This window comes from Festucalex cinctus, chromosome 1 (genome assembly GCF_051991245.1).
Source record: "Festucalex cinctus isolate MCC-2025b chromosome 1, RoL_Fcin_1.0, whole genome shotgun sequence".
In the NCBI taxonomy this organism is placed as follows: Eukaryota; Metazoa; Chordata; class Actinopteri; order Syngnathiformes; family Syngnathidae; genus Festucalex; species Festucalex cinctus.
This window is the reverse complement of record NC_135411.1, coordinates 36,614,166-36,637,059: the sequence shown is the minus strand read 5'-3', so window position 1 is coordinate 36,637,059 and position 22,894 is coordinate 36,614,166. Positions and strand designations below refer to the sequence as shown.

Sequence of the window (22,894 nt, the reverse complement as noted above, 5' to 3'; positions counted from 1 at the left end):
AACCAGTCCAGGGTGTCCCCCGCCTACTACCCAGAGCCAGCTGAGATAGGCGCCAGCACCCCCGTGACCCTTGTGAGGAATAAGCTGTCAAGAAAATGGATGGATACTAATGAGTAGAATGACACATTGACACATTCCCTTGTGGCTGAAATAATTTTAAGAATATCAACAAACTGAACGTAATGATATCATTTCTGCAGAGTCATGTAAGATCACTTTTTTTTCTAATCCTCTATTGGTAACATTCTAAAGGTTGAGAGAAAAATTAGAGCATAATTCTCACTATTTAAATGATGTCTGTGATAAAACAAACGTTATCATTGAGGGTAAAAGATGGAGAAAGAAACGAAAATAACTTTTAGGCTGTGCTGAAAAGCTATTTGCCATTACAAGTATTTAGGAATCACATTTACTACAACTTCAATTACATTTTGTTGTAGGACAAATAATGAACATTTATTTATTTATTTATTTACAATTTCATTCAGGAGGTGGCAGAAAATATACTCCAATTGTGTAATGACCCAAATCCATTTTTTTTCCCTAAACAAGCCAAGCCAAATGACTTCTTTCTAACGTCTTTTGAAGCTTTGCTCGGATTATTCATTTGAAATACACCTTCAGTCCAACTCTTTTTGACTGGCAGATGCAAAAGTGTTAACGGCGATGTAATGATGGGCCGAGGAGGGCTGACCTCAAAAGTGAATCAAAGAAGTGGGGGAGGAGGAAGAGGAAGAAGAGTGGGGGTTGAGCGGAGTAATTTGCAAGGCAAAAAAAACAAACAAAAAAAACAAGCGCATTCAAATATGACACAAATTTTCTGAATGTTGGCACTTTTTATTTGAAAATAAATATTTATTTGGTGGCAAGAGTTCAACGCTTACAATCGAGTTTATAGTCATTCTGTAACAATTCTTGTGACTTAATTGCATGTTGCTGTATTAATCGTGAATTACATAACTCATTTACATTTACACAGTTGTTACATTTTGCTGAAAATCCAAACACAGGTGCAAAGGCAAAGCACAAATAGTGCCACCGACTTAACAGTCATCTGTCCTTCGTGTCTTTGGAGAGTCAAGCTGTCGTTTGACAGATTTTTTTGTTCCAGAAATTAAACATGTAAATGTTTTATCTGCTTATTTCTGAAAATGCGTCCCTTTTGCTAATTTACATATTATCTGAAACCCCATGCAACCATGACTTCTCTGCCCATGACTTGGTAACTAGGCTGGATGAAGATCCAAAGCCACTTTCAAGTCACAGTTGTCAGACTACACTGTCTGACACACAGTGGCCCTATTTAACAGGAACATTGTGTGACGCCTGTACGACTATCTCAAAGCCAATAGGTAAGCAGAGCTGCATTGAATTTTGATAGTTGTGTCATGTTAGTGTTAGCCAGCAGTGATATCATCTGACAAGCTCAGTGAAGTTGTTGACAAGGTGTATTTGTGTTTGATGACGTGTCTGTCCATGTATAGGGTACGAACTGCTGCATCCTTGAGTGAAAAATGCTTTTATTGCTTTGTTTCCTACAACTCTGGATTCTACAGAAGCTGCTAATTTGTAGGGATGTAACGATATCCAAACATCACGATACGATATTATCACGATATGAAGGTCACGATACGATAATTATCACGATATTGCGGGGGTGTTGGCGATATTTAAAAAAGATCATAGACCATATTGTGTTTTTGTACATAAAAGCAATGCATATAAACCACCTACAATCTCTAATAACAATAGTGAGGCACTTACTTGCTAATGCAAGCACACATTGATTGCTTCACAAGCAAATTAGGTTCATTTACATCTGACAATTAGCATAGATTTGAAACATAGAAGGCCAAAACATCCCTAATGAAAATTAAATTGCACTAATAAACTAGCCACTAGAGGGTGCTAGAACTGCACAAATGGAAATCAACCTGACTTTTTTTTTTAACAGATGTGTTCCTTTTAAATATTGTGAACATGACGACGACGATAGTTTGGCACTTTTAATATTTTAATATCACGATATCACAAATATTGCCCTTATTGTGACATCCCTACTAATTTGCTTGTTCAGTCTTCTTATCTTCGCCCCACGAAATCTTCACTTGTCATTGGCCCAGCAGATAGCTAATTTCAGCAAAACAAGTACAATGTGTGATCTATTTTTTATTTTATTTTTTTAACCCATGTGGTATTTTGACGAAATTGACGCTTTAATTTGTGGGGGGAAAAAAAACTTCAAGTAATATTAATATTAGAATGTTTTTTGTTTGTTTACTTATTTGACCAGTTTAATAGTTACCAGTTCGACCCTGGAGAATATGAATTCACTTTCCATTATTTCCTGTAGGGGGAAAAATAATGATGATCCAGCCCCAATTCCTCCGGCTTCAACACAATGACCACGACGTCGCCCTGCAAAGTACTCAGAAGAATGCAGACCCTGCCGGAGCACTGAGTCCAAGTAGGAAATCCTGTCACTCTCTGCTTCCTGTCAGCCGTTCCAAACACGGCGTCAGCCAAGGTTGGGACCCCCTCGCCCTGCGAAGGATGCGTGAAGGCCGCTCACATCCGCTTGCTGTGGAACCTCACAGAATTGCTAAAAATGTATTTTCAATCAATTAAGAGCTGCAAGGATTTCCTTTGACTACATTTCCATTTGGGGGTAGGGGTGGGGGGTTGCTCCAATACCCCTCAGGGCATCGCCATAGCGACTGGAGCATATGAAGTGATACGACTGCTCAATCAGGTCACGTGAAGTCGGTCAGGAGAACCGCAGACGTTTCCCCCGCGAAGCTCGGCCTAATCTGCCAGACGCGTGCCTCCTCGGGGGTGAGGGGAGGGGTGTGTGCTTTGCCCCCCCCCCCCCTTCCCCCCCCAAAAAAAACAAAAAACAAAAGAAACACACATATCACATCACTTAGTGGCTTTGTGGAGGTTGTTGTTAAATATTTAGTTACCGTGGCGCACTTTCACCGCACAGTGAATCCCGACATATTTGCAGTAGAGCATTCGCAAATTTTCCTAATCATTCCTTTTATTTTTCAGGTGCCTATCCTCTGTTATTTGATGAAAAAAATCCCTGAGTCTTAAGTCATGCCTAATATAAAAAAAAAAAAATAGTTCACTTTTGCCATACAATCTTGTGACAGTGGAAGTGAGGGGAGGAGCTTCATTGAGTCAGTCCACTGCTAGTTAGAATGAACTGTAATCCCTCCATAGGTGATCAAGGAGCCGCTGCAGATCCACTTTGAATCACATTGTTGAACAAATGGAAGAAAAAAAACAAGCACATTGATAAACAGCCAAAACTGAGGCCCAGAAGCACATAAAATGCAGACTGGCTTATGTTTAGCCAGTTCACAGACGGCTAACTCTAAACACTTATTCATTGGCACTAGGCCTGTCATGGTTTGGGTTTGGTTTTTGTTGCTTTTGTTGGGGTTCTAGTTTTGTGTTTGTCATGTTCCTTTACGTTTCTGTTTCTGCTTTCCAGTTTGTCCCCCCTAGTCTCGTTACTGTTAACCTTGTCCACCTGCGTGTGTCTTCCCTTCCCAGTGTATCTACCAATCAACTTCCCCTGCCACTTGTGTCTTGCCCAGCTGTATCTAGTCATTGTCAATTAGTGTGTGTATTTAGTCACTTGTTTTCGGTTCATTGTTATTTTTCCTGCCTGAATTGCTGCCTTTCTCCTGTTCTGTGCTCTGTGCTAGTTTCCCTTGTTCGTCTGCTGAGTTTATTTGTGTTTTGATCACTTCCTTATTTGCCTCCAGCTTTTGTTTTATTAATAAAATCCCTCGTGCCCTGCTTCACCTGCATTTGGGTCCTTCACCATGCCAACACCTACAAGGCCAGGTCACAGATACTACAGAAGAACTTGACCATGACGACCCCGAGAAGACAAAAGATTACCTACTCCTCACGCGCATGTTTTGTGTTAATCCGTCCATCCATCCGTTTACTTGACCTCTTCCTCCTCACAAGGGTTGTGGGGGGTGCTGGCGCCTATCTCAGCTGGCTCTGGGCAGTAGGCGGGGTATACCCTGGACTGGTTGCCAGCCAATCGCAGGGCACACAGAGACGAACAACCATCCACACTCACACGCACACCTAGGGACAATTCGGAGCGCCCAATTAACCTGCCATGCATGTCTTTGGAATGTGGGAAGAGGCCGGAGTACCCGGAGAAGACCAATGCAGGCACGGGGAGAACATGCAAACTCCACCCAGTAAGGCCGGAGCCTGGACTCGAACCCGAGTCCTCAGAACTGGGAGGCGGACGTGCTAACCACCATGCCGCCCGTTTTGTGTTAGTATCATGCAAAATTTATTTTTACACAAACTGGTGATTGGTAGAATCGTTAAAAAAAAAAAATAGCTCAACTGAAAAGTGGTTGCAAGAATGTAAGAAATCTTATAACACTATGTATATATGCAGTCATAAAGCATTTGAAAAAGTATTAAAATGTATATCATCGCTTCTGCAATGTAATGCAAATATATTTAATTGGTTTTAATTACAAACATAATCGCAGCACTTGACCTAGTTTTCCACTCGAAGAGCAGAAATAATCAACTCAGAGTCAAAGATTGTGTGCTTTGCATCAAGCGGACTAATTGAGACTGTTCAAACATTGATTACAGCTGCAATATCTCCACAATGATGTCTTACTCATACAAATCCAATAACATCTATTTCAAGTCCCTTTTAATTGTTTTTTTTCCCCCAACACCCATTGACTCATTTCTGACACCTGTCCTGATCTCATTACTCACTTTATCACTTGGTGGAAAAGGTGGAAAGTGAGCATTTGTATGGAGTATTGTCGCTCCAGGGCAGCATGGTGTACTAGTGGTTAGCACAACGACCTAGATTCAGGGATAGAATCCGGCCTTCCTGTGTGGAGCCAAGCAGCCAGTCGCAGGGCCTGAAACCTCACATTTTACTTGAAGTTGCAAAACATTTGTTAAAACAGGAAACCGCAGTAAAACAGTTTACATCATGTCTGCTTGTTTCTTTATTTAGAAGACTATTTGCAAGAGACAACTTTGAGTAAATACTTGAATACGGCTAATACAGCTGTTCAGGCTTGACCATTGGAATACTAATATACACAGGAAGTGGGAGCCACCCCCCCACCCTCTTCCCCTGCAGAAGAAGGGAGGCAGGAATGCAATAATCGAAACCATGTGTGTTGTAGAAACACAACTGACTCTCCATTTGTGCATACGTGTGTTTTCCATTCCATGATTTCCTCACCTGATAATTGTCCATGATTACGTAAGTTTCTTCACCATCCTCACAATTGTATTATGGGTCTCTGTGCTTGTGTGAGTTGTATTAGGGTACACCGGCTTCCTCTCCCACTCCCAAAACATGCATGCTAGCTTCAATAAAGACTGTACATTTAAGGTGTGAGTGTGAATGGTTGGTTGTCTATTTGTGTATAGTCAGCTGGGACTCTAGCTCGTTTGCTACCCTAATTGAGTTCAATGTACCGCTTAGCTTAAAATGGATGGATGGATGGAGTCTTCCATTCAGTTTTTTTTCATGTTCCAAAACTTGCACGTTTCCATGACGTAAACCATTTAAATGTCAACATGATTGACTCATATTCGTGTTTGCCATTTTCCATAAGAGACGTATAAGTCACATCGAATCCAGTTTGTCCAAAACTCAAACGAGGATACTAAAAACAATAAATAATCAACAGAAAATGGATAGACGTGGAAGTACAATAAAGGCTGACGGTCCTTGAACACATCACTCCCAACAAACATTGTTTTAGATTAAAAGCCGCAGTGAAATTATTGAGCCACAAAAGACTTATTTTGTTTCAGTTTAGCTTTTAAAAATCTAATCAAATGTTTCAAAGCAGCATTTCGTGAGTGTATTTGTGCGTGAGGCTGGTCGTCAATAAGATTAAAAACCAAAGCACGACATATTCCGGTTTTACCTTTCAAAAGAAAACAACAATTCGCCGAGCCGTGCGTCACCGTTCAAGTTTAACGTTTATTTTGAAATAAAACAATGTAACTTCCGAGTTGTCTCTCCGTTCTGGGTGGAAGCTGCACAGCTTTAGTTCCCCGTTACCATAGGAGAGGAGGAGGCGTACTTCGGTACTTGAGTATCGCCAGCACGCTCCGCGATTGACCGAGGGGGGCTGCAGAGAACCCACCGCCGCCGCCGCCTCCTAAAACACACCATCCTCGGTTGAAAAGGGGTGGACCGGAAGGTGGTCGAAGCCCAAATGGCTGGCATATCCCCCCAAACGAGACGCTGCCTGCGAGACGAGCTGTGCGTCTGACGCTTTGCCTGCTGGTCGGGGGAAATTAGGACGCGCTTCCGAGCCGTAAATTAAAATCTCAATCGTGGGGCGGAAGTTTCTGTCAGCGGAGATCCCAAATCGCAGGCTGCTAGCATGGACGAGGATAACCAAGGTATGACACATTTCGTGCGAAAAATATGCTCTCTATGGTCATGAATGATGATGCCAATGGGTGGCAGTGCAGTTTGTCAATTTTCCTAAAAAGTTGATTTTCCCACCCCGGGTAAGTGTCCTGAAGGCATCTCTTGGGTTTACCAATGCACCACACGTGATAACCTGCATTGTGGCAATGCCAGTTGCAATCAGCCCTCAAATCACCATCATCATCATCATCATCATCATCATCATCATCATCATCATCATCATGCATGTCCACTCGACCAGTGACTGGTCCCAATCCAGGAAGGATTCACTGAATTTAATACAAATGAAATAAGGCTTTTAAAAACATGACCTACAATCAAACATATTTTGCATGAATGAAAATATATTAGAAGCCAAGGAAATGAAGGGAGTAGCAAATGAAAGTACAGTTCAGTTGTATTTAATTAACTCTTTGGTGCATTTGCATTTAAGAAAGGTTTGTTTTTGAACCATGACTTTGCTTCAATTTTAAGTTCATTTTTTTGAGAATCACTAGACTGACTGGTATGGATTGCTGCGCAACAGGTATTTTTTGAGGTTAGCCAAGCACTGGATCAACAACAATAATAAGAATATATATAATAAGAATGTTATATATATATATATATATATATATATATATATATATATATATTAGGGGTGTTAAAAAAAATCGATTCGGCGATATATCGCGATACTACATCGCGCGATTCTCGAATCGATTCAATAATCGGCAGAATCGATTTGATTTTTTTTTTTTTTTTTTTTTTTTTTTAGGATTCACACCTTGAGCATGGAAGAATGTTATATGAACGGAACATTAAGCCTTAATATTTTATTTTAATGCTGTTCAAACATGAAACAGATTACAACCTCTATAAGACTGAAATTTCAGATAAATAAATAATACATTTTCATATAAATCTTACACTCTACAAGCTTACTGATTAGTATTTTCTAAATTTGAATGAAAAAAATCGCAACAATCGACTTATAAATTCGTATCGGGATTAATCGGTATCGAATCGAATCGTGACCTGTGAATCGTGATACGAATCGAATCGTCAGGTACTAGGCAATTCACACCCCTAATATATATATATATATATATATATATATATATATATATATATATATATATATATATATATATATATATATATATATATATATATATATGACTAATGATTAATTATTTTAATGTAAGGCTGTCAAAGTGGTCAAATAAATAAATAAATAAATAAATTGTATACTTCCATCCATCCATCCATTTTCTTGACCGCTTATTCCTCACAAGGGTGGCGGGGGGTGCTGGTGCCTATCTCACCTGGCTCTGGGCAGTAGGCGGGGGACACCCTGGACTGGTTGCCAGCCAATTGCAGGGCAATTGTATACTTGTAACATGAAAATAATTTATTGTACTATTACTTTGCTTTTTGAAAAATTTCTCACCTAATTATACAATTAAACTCCTGTAAAATTATGACATTCTGTAACTGACATTTTCTCTGTCTTAATATTATAAACATAAAATTACTGCTTTATTTTCATAAATTATTACTTTTTTGTTGTAATTTTAAAACTATAGTCTATCAAATTATATTACTGTTTCCTCAACAGAATAAAATACCTTAAAATGATTACATTTTTTCCCCCCATTAAAACACAACTTGACTTTTGCAACACATGTCCATATGCACTAATTCAGTCTTCTTTTTTTCCCCTGGTAATTTTACTATTTATTCCAGTTAAATAAGGACTTTATGCTAAAAAAAATATTTAATGAATTTTTTCACGATTTATTCCATGAAATTATTATTTTTTTGATAATACTACTATTTTATTCATGTAGACATATGCCTTTTTCTCCTCACAATAATATGACTTTACTCCGTAAAATTGTTTTCATCATGTTAGGACAAATGTATTCTTGTAAAATGACTACTTCATCCATCCATCCATCCATCCATCCATCCATCCATCCATCCATTTTAAGCTAAGCGGTTCATTGAATCCTATTAGGGAACAAATGGCGAGGCGGTCGGTCGGTGGCGGTGGAGCCGTGAGTTGGTAAACTGGTTTCCCGCAGCGGCACCGCGGGTCACGACGAGTCGGCCTCGCTCGCCACCGCGGCCTCGGTTCGGCGTCCCCTTTCCCCATGTACACTAAACCTGGTCCAGGCCGCCTTGGAACCCAGCCGTCGGGTACGCAACTCTCCCCGCACGTTCAGGTGCAACGGGGTATATGCCACGGAGGAGGCGGGACTTCCGACTTCCGGGTTTTTACACATCAGCTTTGGTTCCGCTTCCAGTTTGTGATGTGTGGGCCACGTCCCAGTACTTGCTTCCGCCTTTGTGCTACTCGGTTGCGCATTCCCATCAGTGGGTGCGAGTGTGTAGTATGTCTGTCTCAGTTGTCCGAAGCATGTCAGAGAGCTGAGTCGCCCTGCGCGCTCCCGCCCATCGGTGGGAGCGCGCAGTTGCAGGGTGCAGGGGTAGGGGTACGAGTCTTGGAACGCGGCCAGCAGTGGCCGGAAACAGCAGTGATGTGTGTGTAACCCGGAAGTCCGTGGCATCTACCCCACTCTCCCCGCACGTTCAGCTGAGCCCTGGGTTGTTGTGCGCCGGCTAAATGGACCATGTGGAAACAGAAGAGTAGTTGTGAGCGGAAATAACCAGTGTTGTTGAAAGGCTGTGGTTAGATAATCCTGCCGTTTAAAAACCACGGTTAATCGTAAAACCAGTGAATTTTATCTACCTGTGATAGGTGAAATTCTGCAATGTAATGGCCCTGCGCTCTTAGAACACATTTAAAACTAATAAAACACACTTTTTAAAGTATTCCTTAACAACTGTTCTTACTCTCTCACTGTCAAGAATTGTGAGACTGTCATGTAAAACAACACTTTGAGAAAAGAGGACTCTCACTTGAGCAGTTTGTAAAAATGTAGGCAAAGCGTGACTGCTTCAATCTTTTTACAGTATTTGTCGCTCCCAGTTGGAGTTTACTTTTGCTGTAAAATTAAAACAAAACAGAATCAAACGTTTCCTTGAACACCATAATGTTGAAGTGAATCACATCATTTCGAAGCGAGCTTCTGTTAGCTTAATGCTAACATATAATGCGTAACACCGTTGACCAGCCAACAGAAATTAGCGTAGATGTTATGGTAATTATACAACTTCAAACAACTTCTACGTAACACACTTAGAGCAGCAACACATAAAAACTAATCCTATAAAATTACTTACTCTTTTAATCACTCTGCTTTTCGCTTCACTTAAAAATCTGCGATAGTGTGTGGACGATGAACCGCCATCTAGTGGGATTTCACTGCGCAACACTTCAAAACGAGGCCCCGCTTAGTTCAGTAACCTCTGCTGAGTCTGGCGTTCACAACTATCAGAACGCCAGGTTTCCTGACCGGCGCAGGTGGGGAAACCACACTTTTGTTTTTCCACCAAACAGACCCGACTCTCGCGCACCAGCGGCTCGCAGAGCGACAGGATGTACAGTAACGAGGTGTAGGCCTACGGCGGCGGCGCATAAAGCTGTCATTGTGCTGTGTGCCGCCGGCTTGGCCTCTAGAGGTGGCACACGTGAGCGCGAAACCAGACGCCCATATGGCGCTGTTATTCCAGCCATGCGTACTGGCTGACTAGCAGCCTGCGGGCTGTAAAAGGTACACGCATGTTTGGTGTCCCTGCTGCCGCATTGTCGTCATATGGAGTCTGGTGTTGAGCACGCGATCGTCTCCTTTTTACTTGCACCCACTCACAGACCCCCGCATGAACCTGCAGTGAAGTTGGTTGCTCAGGGGGGAGGTTTTTACAGGAGGGAGTAGTGGTGGGGAGATAGGGAGTGTGAGATAGTGGGAGAGAGAAAGAGCTAGGAGGAGATAGGCAGCGAGGGAGGGAGAGAGACAGCATCATAGCAAGAGAGACGGAGGGCTGGGCAATCAATTGAAATCTAATTGTGATTAGCCGTGGCTTAGGTGTAGAGAGATGATGTCCAGTAACTACTCACACTGGTGTGTATAGTGTGAATGTTTGGGCAGCTGCGGCTACTGAACACATTGTATATTTAAATACAAGACTTTGTTTTAAAAAGATTGATAATGCTAATGCTAAACTCAATGTAAAATCCTATTGACATGCTAACGGAAAATTACTTTGGTTTTCCAGGAGTAATATTCCTTCAAATAGCTAATATGCACTTGCAAACGCTGTAGGAACACATCCATACAAGTAACATAACAATACTCAAAGTGACATATTCTTACTAATATATGAAAAAGAAGTTACAGTATATAAATCTAACTTGATTGCATTTGCAAACTTCTTGTACTCTTTCATTTCAGTGGCACCTTCCAAAAGTTTTGAGGTGCCAAAAGTGAAGATCTTATTTGTAAAATATATGTTCTACAACTATATTAAGTTCCTTTTTAGTTAACCTTCAATATATTCCATTCCTAGTTTATTCCCATTTATTTCCATTAATTCACACGGATAGTTTCCAACTATGAAAATTCCCGAAATTTTGCAGCCCCACTGGCAAGTGTGTGGAAAGAACAAAATGTGAGCAGGAGCCGAGAGACATAGTTGTGCTGGATGCCGAGATGACTGAGAGGGAAAATGTGTGAGTGTCTGCGTGTGGAGGCGGCATGAAGTGCCAGACAAAAGCTGAAAAATAGCCAAAGAGGTACTTAGGGCCGGAGATATTCCTATCAGTTGGGTTCTCTGGCAAAAAAAAGTTCACTTTCATCCAAATGAAATCCCCGAGCGGCCAGTCTAACCTGACATCACATCATGTTGTGCGTTTCATCTTGATTCACTCTTTACTCCATGACTCCGCCTACAGTCGGGAAAGGGTAATTGAAAACTAACACGGGAGGTGTCTAGTTGGTCCATGGCTATATTTAACCACGTTTCCACCAAACGGTAGAGTTCAGCTTGCCAATTTAGAAGTGTTAGACAGTTTGTTTCGGATTCTCAGAAAAATGTGAAGTTGTGATTACTGGTTAAATTACTACATGTGGTTTCTGTTTTTTGAAGAATGTAATGTCAGTTCCTTTTCTGGCACCTCAGACTTCAGCGAATTAAGGAAGTGAAGGTGCAGTTGATGATGATTGAAAAACGTATTCCACGCATGACGGTCAACAATACAACGCTCGCTGCCACATGCTGGTTGAATAAACAATGACGTGCTTACGCTTGACTTGTATGCACCAGCATGGCATCTGTTGCCAATCACTCTGTGACCTGTGATTGACTTGCGACCAGTTCAGGATATGGTCTGCCTTTTGTCTCAAATCAGCTGGGATGGATGACTGCCAAAACCCCCACAAAGCTTCGCCACTGTGTGTCTCACCGTAACTCTTTCTCGTTCTACATGACTGACTTTGACAGCACCTTTGTGCTCGCGCAGAGCGCTACTGTATATTTGTTTGTCCACCGGCCGAATGTGCTCAGACTTCATCACGGACCCATATGGGATGAATTACAGTATAGCTGGCTCACACGGTTCGCAACAGTCCTCTCTTGTTGCATGTTGTGCAGAAAGCAGCCATTTCAAGTGTGCGGTCTGTGCGGTTATGACGCACACCAGTGCCGGTTCGGAGATGTCAGTGCTTTTCATCGCACAGATAGCTTCCCGTTCCATTTAAGATCCAGCTTTTGGTGTTTGCAGCTGCTTTCTTGTCCCCTCAGCCTACATGCTGTGAAGTGGTCACGTGGAGAGAAGGCGACACACACCGGAACAAACTGGGCTTTGATTGTGTTCAACGTCTTAGTGGTTTCTTGGCCAAGTCTCTCTCTTTTTTTTTGACAAATACACTGGTTCACCTGCATTGCAAATATTGGCAGGAGAGTGCAGTTGTCAAAGCTGTGGGTATTTACTCTGAGCTTGAGGACGCACACAAAGCAGTAAAGTCCAGTTTGAAACGCTGTAGTTTTGTTCACTTAGGTTAAACCATTTCCCATAACAAACTGAGCAAGCCTCACCAACATCCATCCATCCATCCATCCATCCATCCATCCATCCATCCATCCATCCATCCATCCATCCATAAAGATTGGTTGCCACTGCCAGCCAATCTGAGGGCAGTTCACTCTGAAGTCATCCCTCAAATATATCGGCTTCCGATGTAGCATGAGAGGCATATCAGAGGAGGGTAGCTGCGATCAGAGTATGAAGTCGAACACTTGACTCACTGCCTACGCCCCTTTTGTTGAAAACAATTGTCTCATTCTCATCCACTGGCACTGAAACTGTAACAGCTGTGTGTCTTGTACTGCAGGAGATGTCTCACTTGGGAAAGTGCTGAAACCAATTTGCCAGGAAGCAAGTGGAAAGTGGCTTTAGACCAAATGTTAAGTGGTGAAGGACCTTAGGGTGTTTGAAAAATATTAAAGGGATACAGTTGAAAAGCACCTTAAGAGGACAAGGACTTAAAGATGAACAAGCAGGAACCAGTCCATACTGTGGTCCATTACAGGACTTACTTTAGTGACAGTGACATGCTAAATACTGGGGGGTTTGATTGGTTGATTGGTGACCTGTCCAAGGTGAAATACCCGCAGTTTTGTAAGCCAAGTCTTCCAAACAGTTCCATGAAGTTTCTGTGGAAATGATTCGAATGCTGGCAAAAAGCTATCAGACTTGGCTTCTGTTTGGGGCGCCACTAGACTGATATGAGTGTGCCCTTGTTCAACCTCGCAGATCTCACAAATCAGATCCAACTTTGCAGAGACATCCTCTTGGTTAGTTCGATTCCATCAGACATTACACCGGACTGAGCCAGATGGAAGTCAAAGCTCTGGACTTGGCTGACTCCCATACATGATAAGCTTGAATTGGGAAGAGCTCCATTAGTTGGACTTTTCTTAAGCGACTGACTAGTGTTGTTTTTGTGTCTGGAGCAGCTAACAGAAAGCACACATGTTCTTTTGGCGTACGTATCCAATTTCCTCTCAGTCGAACAAACAATGACATGCATTTAAGATCAACTGAGACAAGACTGAGTGGAAAGTATCAGAGACAAATTGGCCTATTTCAGAGTCTGCTTAATGTCTCGTGAGTCTGGAGTCACGTGGATATCAGACTCCATTTGGGACTTCAGTCGCAAATTGGGTTTTTCGCAATGATGTGTATGTGGGTGGTGATGCGGCGTTCAGGTTCATGGAAAGGAAGAGAGGGTCGATCTGACAGGAAAAGGGAGGGTAGGAACACTTATGCAAGCGGCCAAAGATTGTTTGACCTGTAGTAGATGCAGGAAAAAGGTGTATCCCGTGCCCTGTGTGCCGGAACATTCAGTGCTGTGTTTTCTCCCCTCCCAGTGAAGCAAAGTGCAGTTTTTTCCCCAACAATTTCTGTTGCATTCTTGGTGAAGGTTCAAGGAGCTGATGATCATCCTGTGAATCTCCATCTGGGTTCCCACTTAATCCACTGAATACTTTGAACTGATCACGGGGTCAAGTGATTATATAGTATCTCACCCGGGGTGAAACATTGGATTCTTACATCTGATCCACAAAACATGGAAGTAGGAAAAGTGCAGTGAAACGCCCTTTGGAAGCCTTGAAATCGGGGCCAATCGATTTCACCCTGATGAAAAAATGTGATGTGACAAAACAACGCTCTCACTGTGCATGTAAAACAATGAAAACATTATACATTAAACATGGTTACTGATGTGCAACATTTCAAGGTTATGAAGTGCACACAAGGATCTGCATGCAGAGTTACTGCTACACTTAACTGCTGTGAATATTTACTATAAATTTCATTAGCGTAGGTGAGAATTTGACTGTGGCACACTCCAACAAATTTGGGTTACGTTGCCACTGTACGAATGGTTCTCTCAAACGTCAACTGAAAACTACATGTTTTATATTTTAGCATTTATCACACCATCCTCGAGATCAGGTGTCCCCAACTAAATTGGCAAGAGGTCCACTAACCCGATCAGCCCAACTGATCAGGGTCCAGACATGGAAAACACCCAACCGCAATAATTTCAGTTTCTTCTTTTTTATTGAACTGTAAACATATCAATTAACTGACAAACATTTCAATTTCTTAAATAATTCAACTTATTTTTAGTCAAATATTTATTCCATTAATTTCTTTTTTGTGCAAACATTCAATTGGGTCCCCATCACTAGTTACGAATGCAACAATTTTTACATTTTTTTTGCCTTTTCTTTCAGCATTTCCTTTATGGCCAAATCTATGTCCTCTCCTCTCATACGTGTTTCAAAGCTATGATAACCAAAATGTCATCTATAAATGTTTTAATCTCCTCGTGATAGAATCAGACATCGGCACCAAAAGCTGAGGATTGTCACTTCCATCAGTTGATCGATTCGTCTGCATCTAACGCAATACACCGGGCACTGGAATGGATCTGGGGGTGCACATCCTCCGAGAGCAGGTCGGCTCATTGTTGTTTTGGATGACAAGGGAATTTGATGAAGGACCTTAAGTTGCTCTCCTTTCTCTTCAAATAGTGTCTCTGCCATTGCTTCCAAACATTCCTCGACCATTTCCGGAGTCAGTAAAAAGGAATTTTGTGTTGTGCCCAAAATCCACTCCACTTGTAGTCAGCACTCGTATGCAGATACATGGGGCTCATAGCGCTTAATGCCGGTAAAATGAAAGCATACGCCTCAGACCATTCACTTTTAAGTGTCTACTTTTCTGACTTTTGACAAGCCATACTTCATCATGTTTGTTGTGAGAATGCGTGTACCCCGAAAAACAAAACAAAAGTTTGCAAGCTTACTGGACCCCGACTCTGTCAACGAAAGGACACTGGCTGAAGCTATTCAAAAATCGTCACTCAGTAAAACTGAATATATTTCCCCCCCAGTACATATTCTTGGAGGTCCAGATGAAAGGGTCTCGGGGTCCGGATCTAGACCGCAGTCTGCCATTTGGTGACCCCTGCTCTAGATTGTGTCCGAATATCTTCTGCTTTTCAGCATTTGACAATACAGAACGCCAGTCATGTTTTTTTTCATGATATGGAATTCTTTGAGGTCAATAGTTGTATGCTTCCATCTGATCGCCTTCAAAATATCATCACTCTTAGCATGGCGCAACCTTTTCTTCATTATTAGCATTTTGATGACAAATCCTCATAGATTCGCTGTCACTCCGCAGATTGTCAGCAGTTTAATCAGAGGTAGGAGCTTATGATTAATACCCGATTGTTTTTCTTGAAACAACTCCCATGATGCGCATCCTTTGAAGATGCCTGCTGGGCTATATTGCATTTCATGCTCATGTTCCTCTGGAACCATTTTTTGACTTCACATTTATTACTTCTCAATGTGTCCTGGTTTGCAACAACCAAACACTATTTATCATCATAATATTATATATCACATGTTTCACGTTTCACTTTTGGCTCAGTATTAACAAAAACATCATTGGACATTTTTTCAAAGCAGGGGAAAAACGTGTTTTCCTGCAGGGGAACCTTAACACTAATTTCTTCTGATAGCATTTTTGCAAGTGTTTGATTGCTCCCAGCATGCCCCTGAATTTGTAAAGCAAACCAACTTTGTGTTCAGCTATTATCTCTGTTGTCATCTTCCAACCTGTGTGTGCGTGCGCGCGCGTGTGTGTGCAAGCTGGCCAGCCTCCAGCATCTTGCAGCCCCCTCTGGGCCTCTGGCCACTTCACTGCCACAGAAAGGATTTGTAACACTCAGTGACTCGCTCACTGGGGTCAGTGAGTCATTCAATTCATTGACATGGCTCAGCACATCTTTACCATCTTTCAGATGATTTTTTTTTGCACAATGTGCATGTTTCTACCCCCCGCAGCTGTACTGCTGCTGCCGCCGCATCATGCAAAATTCATTCTGTCTTCATGTGGCGAGAGGATGAGCTGTGACGGCGCTGCTGGTGCTGCGGAGGAGACGGTTGTTGCGGCCAAGTAGTCGCTCTGTAGCGCTGCGAAGGACAGCGGGGGATCGCCGTGTCGCTGCGGAAAGCAGACGAGGGCGGCCATCTGAGCAACCTGGCGGTGTGTTAAGTGCATGCACTGATTTGTGTGCAACCAGGAGAGGCGAGACAGGATGGAAAAATTAGCTACGGGATAATGAAGCGGACTCTGAAATCAGGCGGTCGATGTAGCGAAACGTGGCCTTTATCAAAATCTCACTTGTGGAGGCTTGTTTGTGTGCAGGAATGTGAACCGTTGTGCGTGCGTATGTACAGTAAGCCCCCACTATTCATGAGGGACAACGGGTGAGACTGAAGGTTAAAAAACAAAAAAACAAAAAAACACTTAAGTAATTGACACCTGTATTAGAAATGTTTGTAATTGCCTATCCTCATAGTTTTACCTGAAATATATCAACAACTATGAGGGGTGACAGTCACAAATGCAATATCACGTTTTTAATGAATGGGATAGTCGGTCAAACATGCAAACACAAAATGAAAACATTCACAAGGCACTAACTCTAAAACTATATCTTTTGTTATGTTTTACTATGTTTTTATATTTATTTATTGTTAGGGATGGGCGAGTAGTATTGTGCTGATACCCAGCCTTATTTCAAGATAATTGTGACGACGACCGATACCATTATTGGCTGCTATCTTGAGGTCGCTTTATGATTTGGAAGTATACATTAGAAGAAGAGAAAATTGACATTAATTTCCTGCAATTTTAAGGAAAAAAAATATTGGGTTATGTAGGTCTTTCTTTAAAATTATCTGTCATTGTTTTTTGGGGGGATTTCAAGTATATAAAAAATACTAGTGGTATTGGTATTTGGTGTCGGCAACTTCTCAAGAGTTGAGTATTTGTACTGGCATCGAACATCCCTATTTTTTATACAATACAGTGGTATTTTTCTTTCTTTAAAACATAATATTTTGTGATTATTTGGGGTGGGGAGGCTGGAATGCATTAATGGCATTTGAATTGTGAATTGGGCATACATAAATGAATGAGATCAATTTTGGAGGGTAATGACGTCAAGTGCAGTGAGCGCCATCTAGTGGGCCGCAAAGTAATTTCAGTTTTGTACCTGTGGGCCGCAACGGCACCAGGCAGCTTTCAATTGAGGCTTTGTACACATGTAGCAGGGTATTTTTAAAACGAATAACGTCAATAAATGTCATTGATGACCACATTGTATCATATTATTTGATAGGATTTTTTGTAAACCTTAACTCGATTTAATTTAGTTATTAAATACAAACAATAATAAGTCAACATAAATAATAATTTGTGAATGGGCCCCGGGCCGCTTTTTACAGGAAAAGTTGGGCCTCAAGGTAAAAAAGGTTAAGAACCCCTGAGCTAGAGGCTGAAGGGTTTATAAATTGGAATCTCTAACAGAAAAAAAAAGTTCAAGTAGATTGTGCATGTGTACCTAATGTTGTGTCCTGTGGGGGATGAAGGTGGTATTGCCAGAACTGGTCATGCTGATGACCTCCATCAATGCTGCTCCTCAGGTCAGGGTCTTGACTCCACACATAAGTGCTGTGTGCGCACTTTCGCTGCATGGTCCTTTAATCTGCAGCACTATAACTCAACTAAGTCACTGCTTGAGTGTCACTGGCACCCAGAGATGATGATCTGTTATGATTGGTAACTTAGTGACGACCACTTCGAAAGACACCTACCAAAGATGCAGGCAGTTGTTCGTCTTTGAACTCAAACAGGATGTAGTGCTCCCATGTTTGACTACTCCTGAACTGTGTTTTTATGGGTTTTAACACTTGGAGTAACATACCACCCCACCATTTTTCTTCCCCGATCTTCTAGGAAAACAATGAGAGTTGACAAATGAAAACTTTGAAACTTTTTGTGCCAAAGTGTTTGTATAACACGATTCACAATGAAAAGATTCATTAGCTTAACTTCTTCAAGCTTTTCGACTGCTATTCCTTCTCTGTAATTTCCATTAGTCTGGATGCCCTGCAGCACCACGCTGCCTCTCACAGGTCAGTTTTGGTACTGCAACAGACAGATTAGGTTGAGGCAACTGGTACTTGTCGGTGGGGACATACACTTATGTGTGTGGCGTTCTGTGTTGGGCTCTCATGTTCTAAAAACAGGAGAAGATGGTGAAAGTTGTTTAAAGCATGTACTTTGTTTAACAGTTGTTGTGAAGGGATTTTCTAACCAACGTACTCATGACATTTCTGTCTACTTTGCCACACAACTCCTTTGGTGTTGCCGTAACAGCGCCAGAGTCCTAAAACCAAATCGATCTCAAGCAAACGTTAATCAAATTGGTTATTGACTTTTTGATGCTGCTCGCAGTGGTCAAATGATTCCAAGTAGGAGGCTAAATAAAGGCCTCATGTCTGCTGAAAGTTGAGCCAGACCTCAGGCACCCAACAGGAAAAAAAATCAATCTGTACGCCTCCTCTTCTTCCTTTTACTTGGCGGCTTGAATATCTTCTCATCTTCTGCCTGTCCCTCTTCTTCAGAGCCAAAGCTTGGACTCTTAACACGTGCTGGAGCACTCAGGACACCGGCTGAGACTGGGCTGGCTGAGACGCTCCAGTTATTTCCTGAGTGAGTCACTCAGGACCCTGGCCCGCTAAAATGTTTTTTGAAGGACGTGCTTGTCCTCACAAATATGTCCTATAAATCCTAAGCAGCCTATGAGGAAAACTTTGAGTAACACATCCAGCAACTAAAACATAAGTGCATAGCTGCTGTCTGTAGGTCAAGAAGGTCTGAAATAAGTTCCATCCATCCATTTACTACCGCTTATCCGAGGTCGGGTCACAGGGGCAGCAGCTTTAGGAGGGAAACCCAGACCTCCCTCTCCCCAGCCACTTCAACCAGCTCCTCCGGTGGGATCCCAAGGCGTTCCCAGGCCAGCCGAGAGACATAGTCTCTCCAGCGTGTCCTGGGTCGTCCCCGGGTCCTCCTGCCGGTGGGACATGCCCGGAACACCTCCCCAGGGAGGCGTCCAGGAGGCATCCGAACCAGATGCCCAAGCCACCTCAGCTGGCTCCTCTCAACGCGGAGGAGCAGCGGCTCGACTCTGAGTCCCTCCCGGATGACCGAGCTTCTCACCCTATCTCTAAGGGAGAGCCCGGACACCCTGCGGGGGAAACTCATTTTGGCCGCTTGTATCCGGGAACTTGTTCTTTCGGCCACGCCCCCCAGCTCGTGACCATAGGTGAGGGTTGGAACGTAGATCGACCGGTAAATCGAGAGCTTTGCCTTTTGGCTCAACTCCTTCTTCACCACGACGGCCGATACAGAGTCCGCATCACTGTAGACGCTGCACCGATCCGCCTGTCGATCTCCCGCTCCACCGGTGGGAGGGGCCAAAGGGGTCGGGTGCAGTGTAGGCTGAGTTGGCAGCCAAGGGAGGAGACCTTGGCAGACTGACCCCCAGCTACAGAAGCTGGCTCTTGGGACATGGAATGTCACCTCTCTGAAATAAGTTGTATTTGGTATTTAAAAAACGTTTTTGGGTCGTTTCTTGTGTTCTATCCTATAAAAAAAAACAATATACCATTTCTTTCGAGTTTATGCACCTTTGTTGGGGTTTAAAACTCCTGCTTTCCTCTTCCTTTCTTTGGAAATAGGGGGGTGTTACATCTAGGGAACGGATATTTGACTAAATGTCTTCAGTCGAAAATTTTAATGTTTAATTTTTTAAGGGATGGGAAGACATGCCCTGAATATTCTAAACATCTGTTTCTATGCCAGTAGGCTATTGCGTTAAGTACCATAATGCTGCCGGGACAAGTTATGCTGCAGTGAATATTTTGACATGTTTACTTCTTTAGCAGCAAACTAGATGTCAAACACCTGCCCTCCACTTTACCTCAATTACTAAAAACACTTAATTAACAATCAGTCACATAACCGTTATTATCAGATCAATACATCAATTTATTGCCTGTTCCTTTTTTAAGCACACTGCAGTTACGCATGACCATCTTCATTTATCCTTTGTCTCGTTGAAATGACAGTTGATGCTTTCCACGTAATTGCTGACTAATTGGCCAATTAATAATGAGGTGAAAGACAAAACAAATGTGACATTAAGTTACAGCATATTGCAAACATGCATGCCAGCCCAATGTAGGTTAAATCGGGCTGTTATTTATTGTGAGACGTGACAATCAGGCGAGAGGGATGTGAAAGTCTGTGCGACGTGGAGACAAAGTGATAAGAACGCGCTCTGTCTGCAGTCGACAGATGGCACACTGACAGATGGCCTCATCCGTTATCAGCTTGCAAAACAAGGTAACGACACATGTAACAAGGAAATGATACATAAGGTAGAACGTTGCTATAACGGAGTAACATCCTCCCATTCTGTTGCCACTAAATAAATGGGCTTGACTTTGCTTTTGGAAAGAGTTCACCAAAGTTCACTTGAAATAAATCTAAGCATTCGGATGATAATATTCATGTTTGATCAACTTAACTGCACAATACGAACTATCACAGAAGAGTTTGGAAGCTCGGTGTTCACACGTGCTAAAATGAAGATTCTTCTACTTCGCATGAAAGGCTGGATGATTGGCTACAACTTACAAGCTACCGGACCAGAGTTCATAAAACAGCGTTCATCTATGGTCAAACAAGCTGCACTCTCTGAGCAAATATGCCCTACTTCTTCATCTTAACAAGACATTTTGGGCCGCTCTCCACTACCAACTTTGAACATCATGTATGGATGAACTGGGTCGCTTCAAATCTTGTGGAAAGGTTCTCCCAGAAAGAGTGCAGGCTATTATAGCTGCGAGACCAATTGAACGTTAGTCCCTTTCCAGTCCCTGTAGGTGTAATTTCTGCACTTTTGAGCAACCAATGCTCTGATGATGAGCGGACTGTAACAGCAAAATGGATCTGATATGAACTGCAAGCGGAGGAATAATTTTCCCAGCACGGGACCTTTAAAGCCTTCTGGTTGTTGGTGTGAGAACAGCATGTTCTTCAGCAAAAACCCGAAGAGGAACATTGCATGCTTGGGTGAGATGGAAAAGAACAAACGGGAGTCGACGGCTTCCAGTGTGACGAGAAGAGATGAGTAGCGGCAAGGTGGACCGGTTTGTCTGGACTGCCCGGTTGTTTTAAGAAGAATGTTGACTATAACTGTCATGTGTTTGGAGCTGTCAGTGTGTCCTGTGCACGTACTGGTATATTTGCTCCTACTGAAGCATTAAAGTATGAGCTTCGAGTGGGTGTAATGATTTTTAGTACACACCTAGGTAGTACAATATTGTACTATATATGGGAACAAGTTGCTCCAAAGGCTGTCTGCTGATGGCATGGGACCCAGAGAGTGGAAAAGGCGATGTGGTATGTATTTTTATCCAGCGTAATCACATGTAGGTGTTGCTGACTTTGATACGCTCTGACTGCATGCTTGCATCATTCTCAGCCCAGCGGTGGGTTACGTGTCTTTGCAGTTGACACGTGTCGTGAGCTTGTGTAAGTGTTCTCTAACTATCACGGGAAATCACCGTGTTTACGTGGTTGCCATTGTTACGGGAAGGGCCTGCCCGTTATTCCCAATCAAAGCAGACGCCTGTCCGTCCATTGTCTTGCTGAAAAGCTACGGAAAAATCAGGAAACACTTCGTCGCTTTGTGTGAGATCTTGACATTTGGCTAAAAGTGTCACTCTTAACGAGGAAAGCGGACATGCATAAACATAATGTTTGCACATTAAATAATAGGTGGAGAATCCTGTTTTGTTACTTTGAGTCGGACAAATGCAGAATAAGCGGTGCCGCGAAATTGTACAATTAGAGTTTGACCAAAATTTTGTTTCAATACATTCCCCAAAGTGAATTTTGGGTAGTTTTGAATTGTCATGTCTAAATCTGGGTTGTCTACTCCACTATTGTGTGCTGATCTTTGCTGCACTTTCGTCCTTTTCAAAAACTGACAAAAAAAACGTACCTCAGTAGAACTCATTTTACAGCCAGCAACAAAGGATTAGATCTGCCTGTTTCTGTTTTGCATTTTGCAACCGTTCTTCAGAAAGGACATCAGAAAGATGAAGAGTGAAATAGAAGGATATCCATCAAGGGTTGGGCTGGATGGTAGTGATACTCTCACCCCCCAGAACTACATTTCCCATCGCGAGATGCTGTGACTATCGCGTGACCGGTAGCGAGACTGGGAAAATCTAACATGGCGGCGCTCTGCTGCTAAAATAGAATTAGCTTTATATTTCTAATTAAACCGGAATTTAATGATTAGATAAATTCGATTTTTTTCTTTTCTAAGAAAGATCGGAAATATTATCCAGTGTGGACGACCTCGAACGTTTTATTGACGATCATTTTTATAGCTGCGCGATGGATGAGCCGGCGGCTAGTCGGGATAATCCTTCGAAAAAAAAAAGGAAAAATGACTCGTCAACAGACACGGACGATTTAGCAACCGCCGACGTATCGGTGAGTATGCTGGATTCCATAAA

The 22,894-nt window shown here is 42.4% G+C and overlaps 1 protein-coding gene across 3 annotated transcripts in view; it reads left to right on the top strand.

Annotated features, from left to right (window-relative positions):
- The first annotated feature begins 6,074 nt into the window (after positions 1-6,074).
- The window catches only part of cyth3b (cytohesin 3b), a 49,475-nt gene continuing 32,655 nt past the window's right edge, over positions 6,075-22,894 (top strand). For 2 of the 3 annotated variants that reach the window (XR_013285223.1, XM_077533308.1), the window contains exon 1: positions 21,528-21,767. Coding sequence is in view for 2 of the 3 variants with exons in the window: in XM_077533308.1 (XP_077389434.1) it covers positions 21,737-21,767 (31 nt within the window). In the remaining variant the exon portion in view is untranslated. Of the gene's footprint in view, positions 6,445-21,527; positions 21,768-22,894 lie in introns of those variants that run through there. The other variant, XM_077533317.1, reaches the window with a different exon arrangement.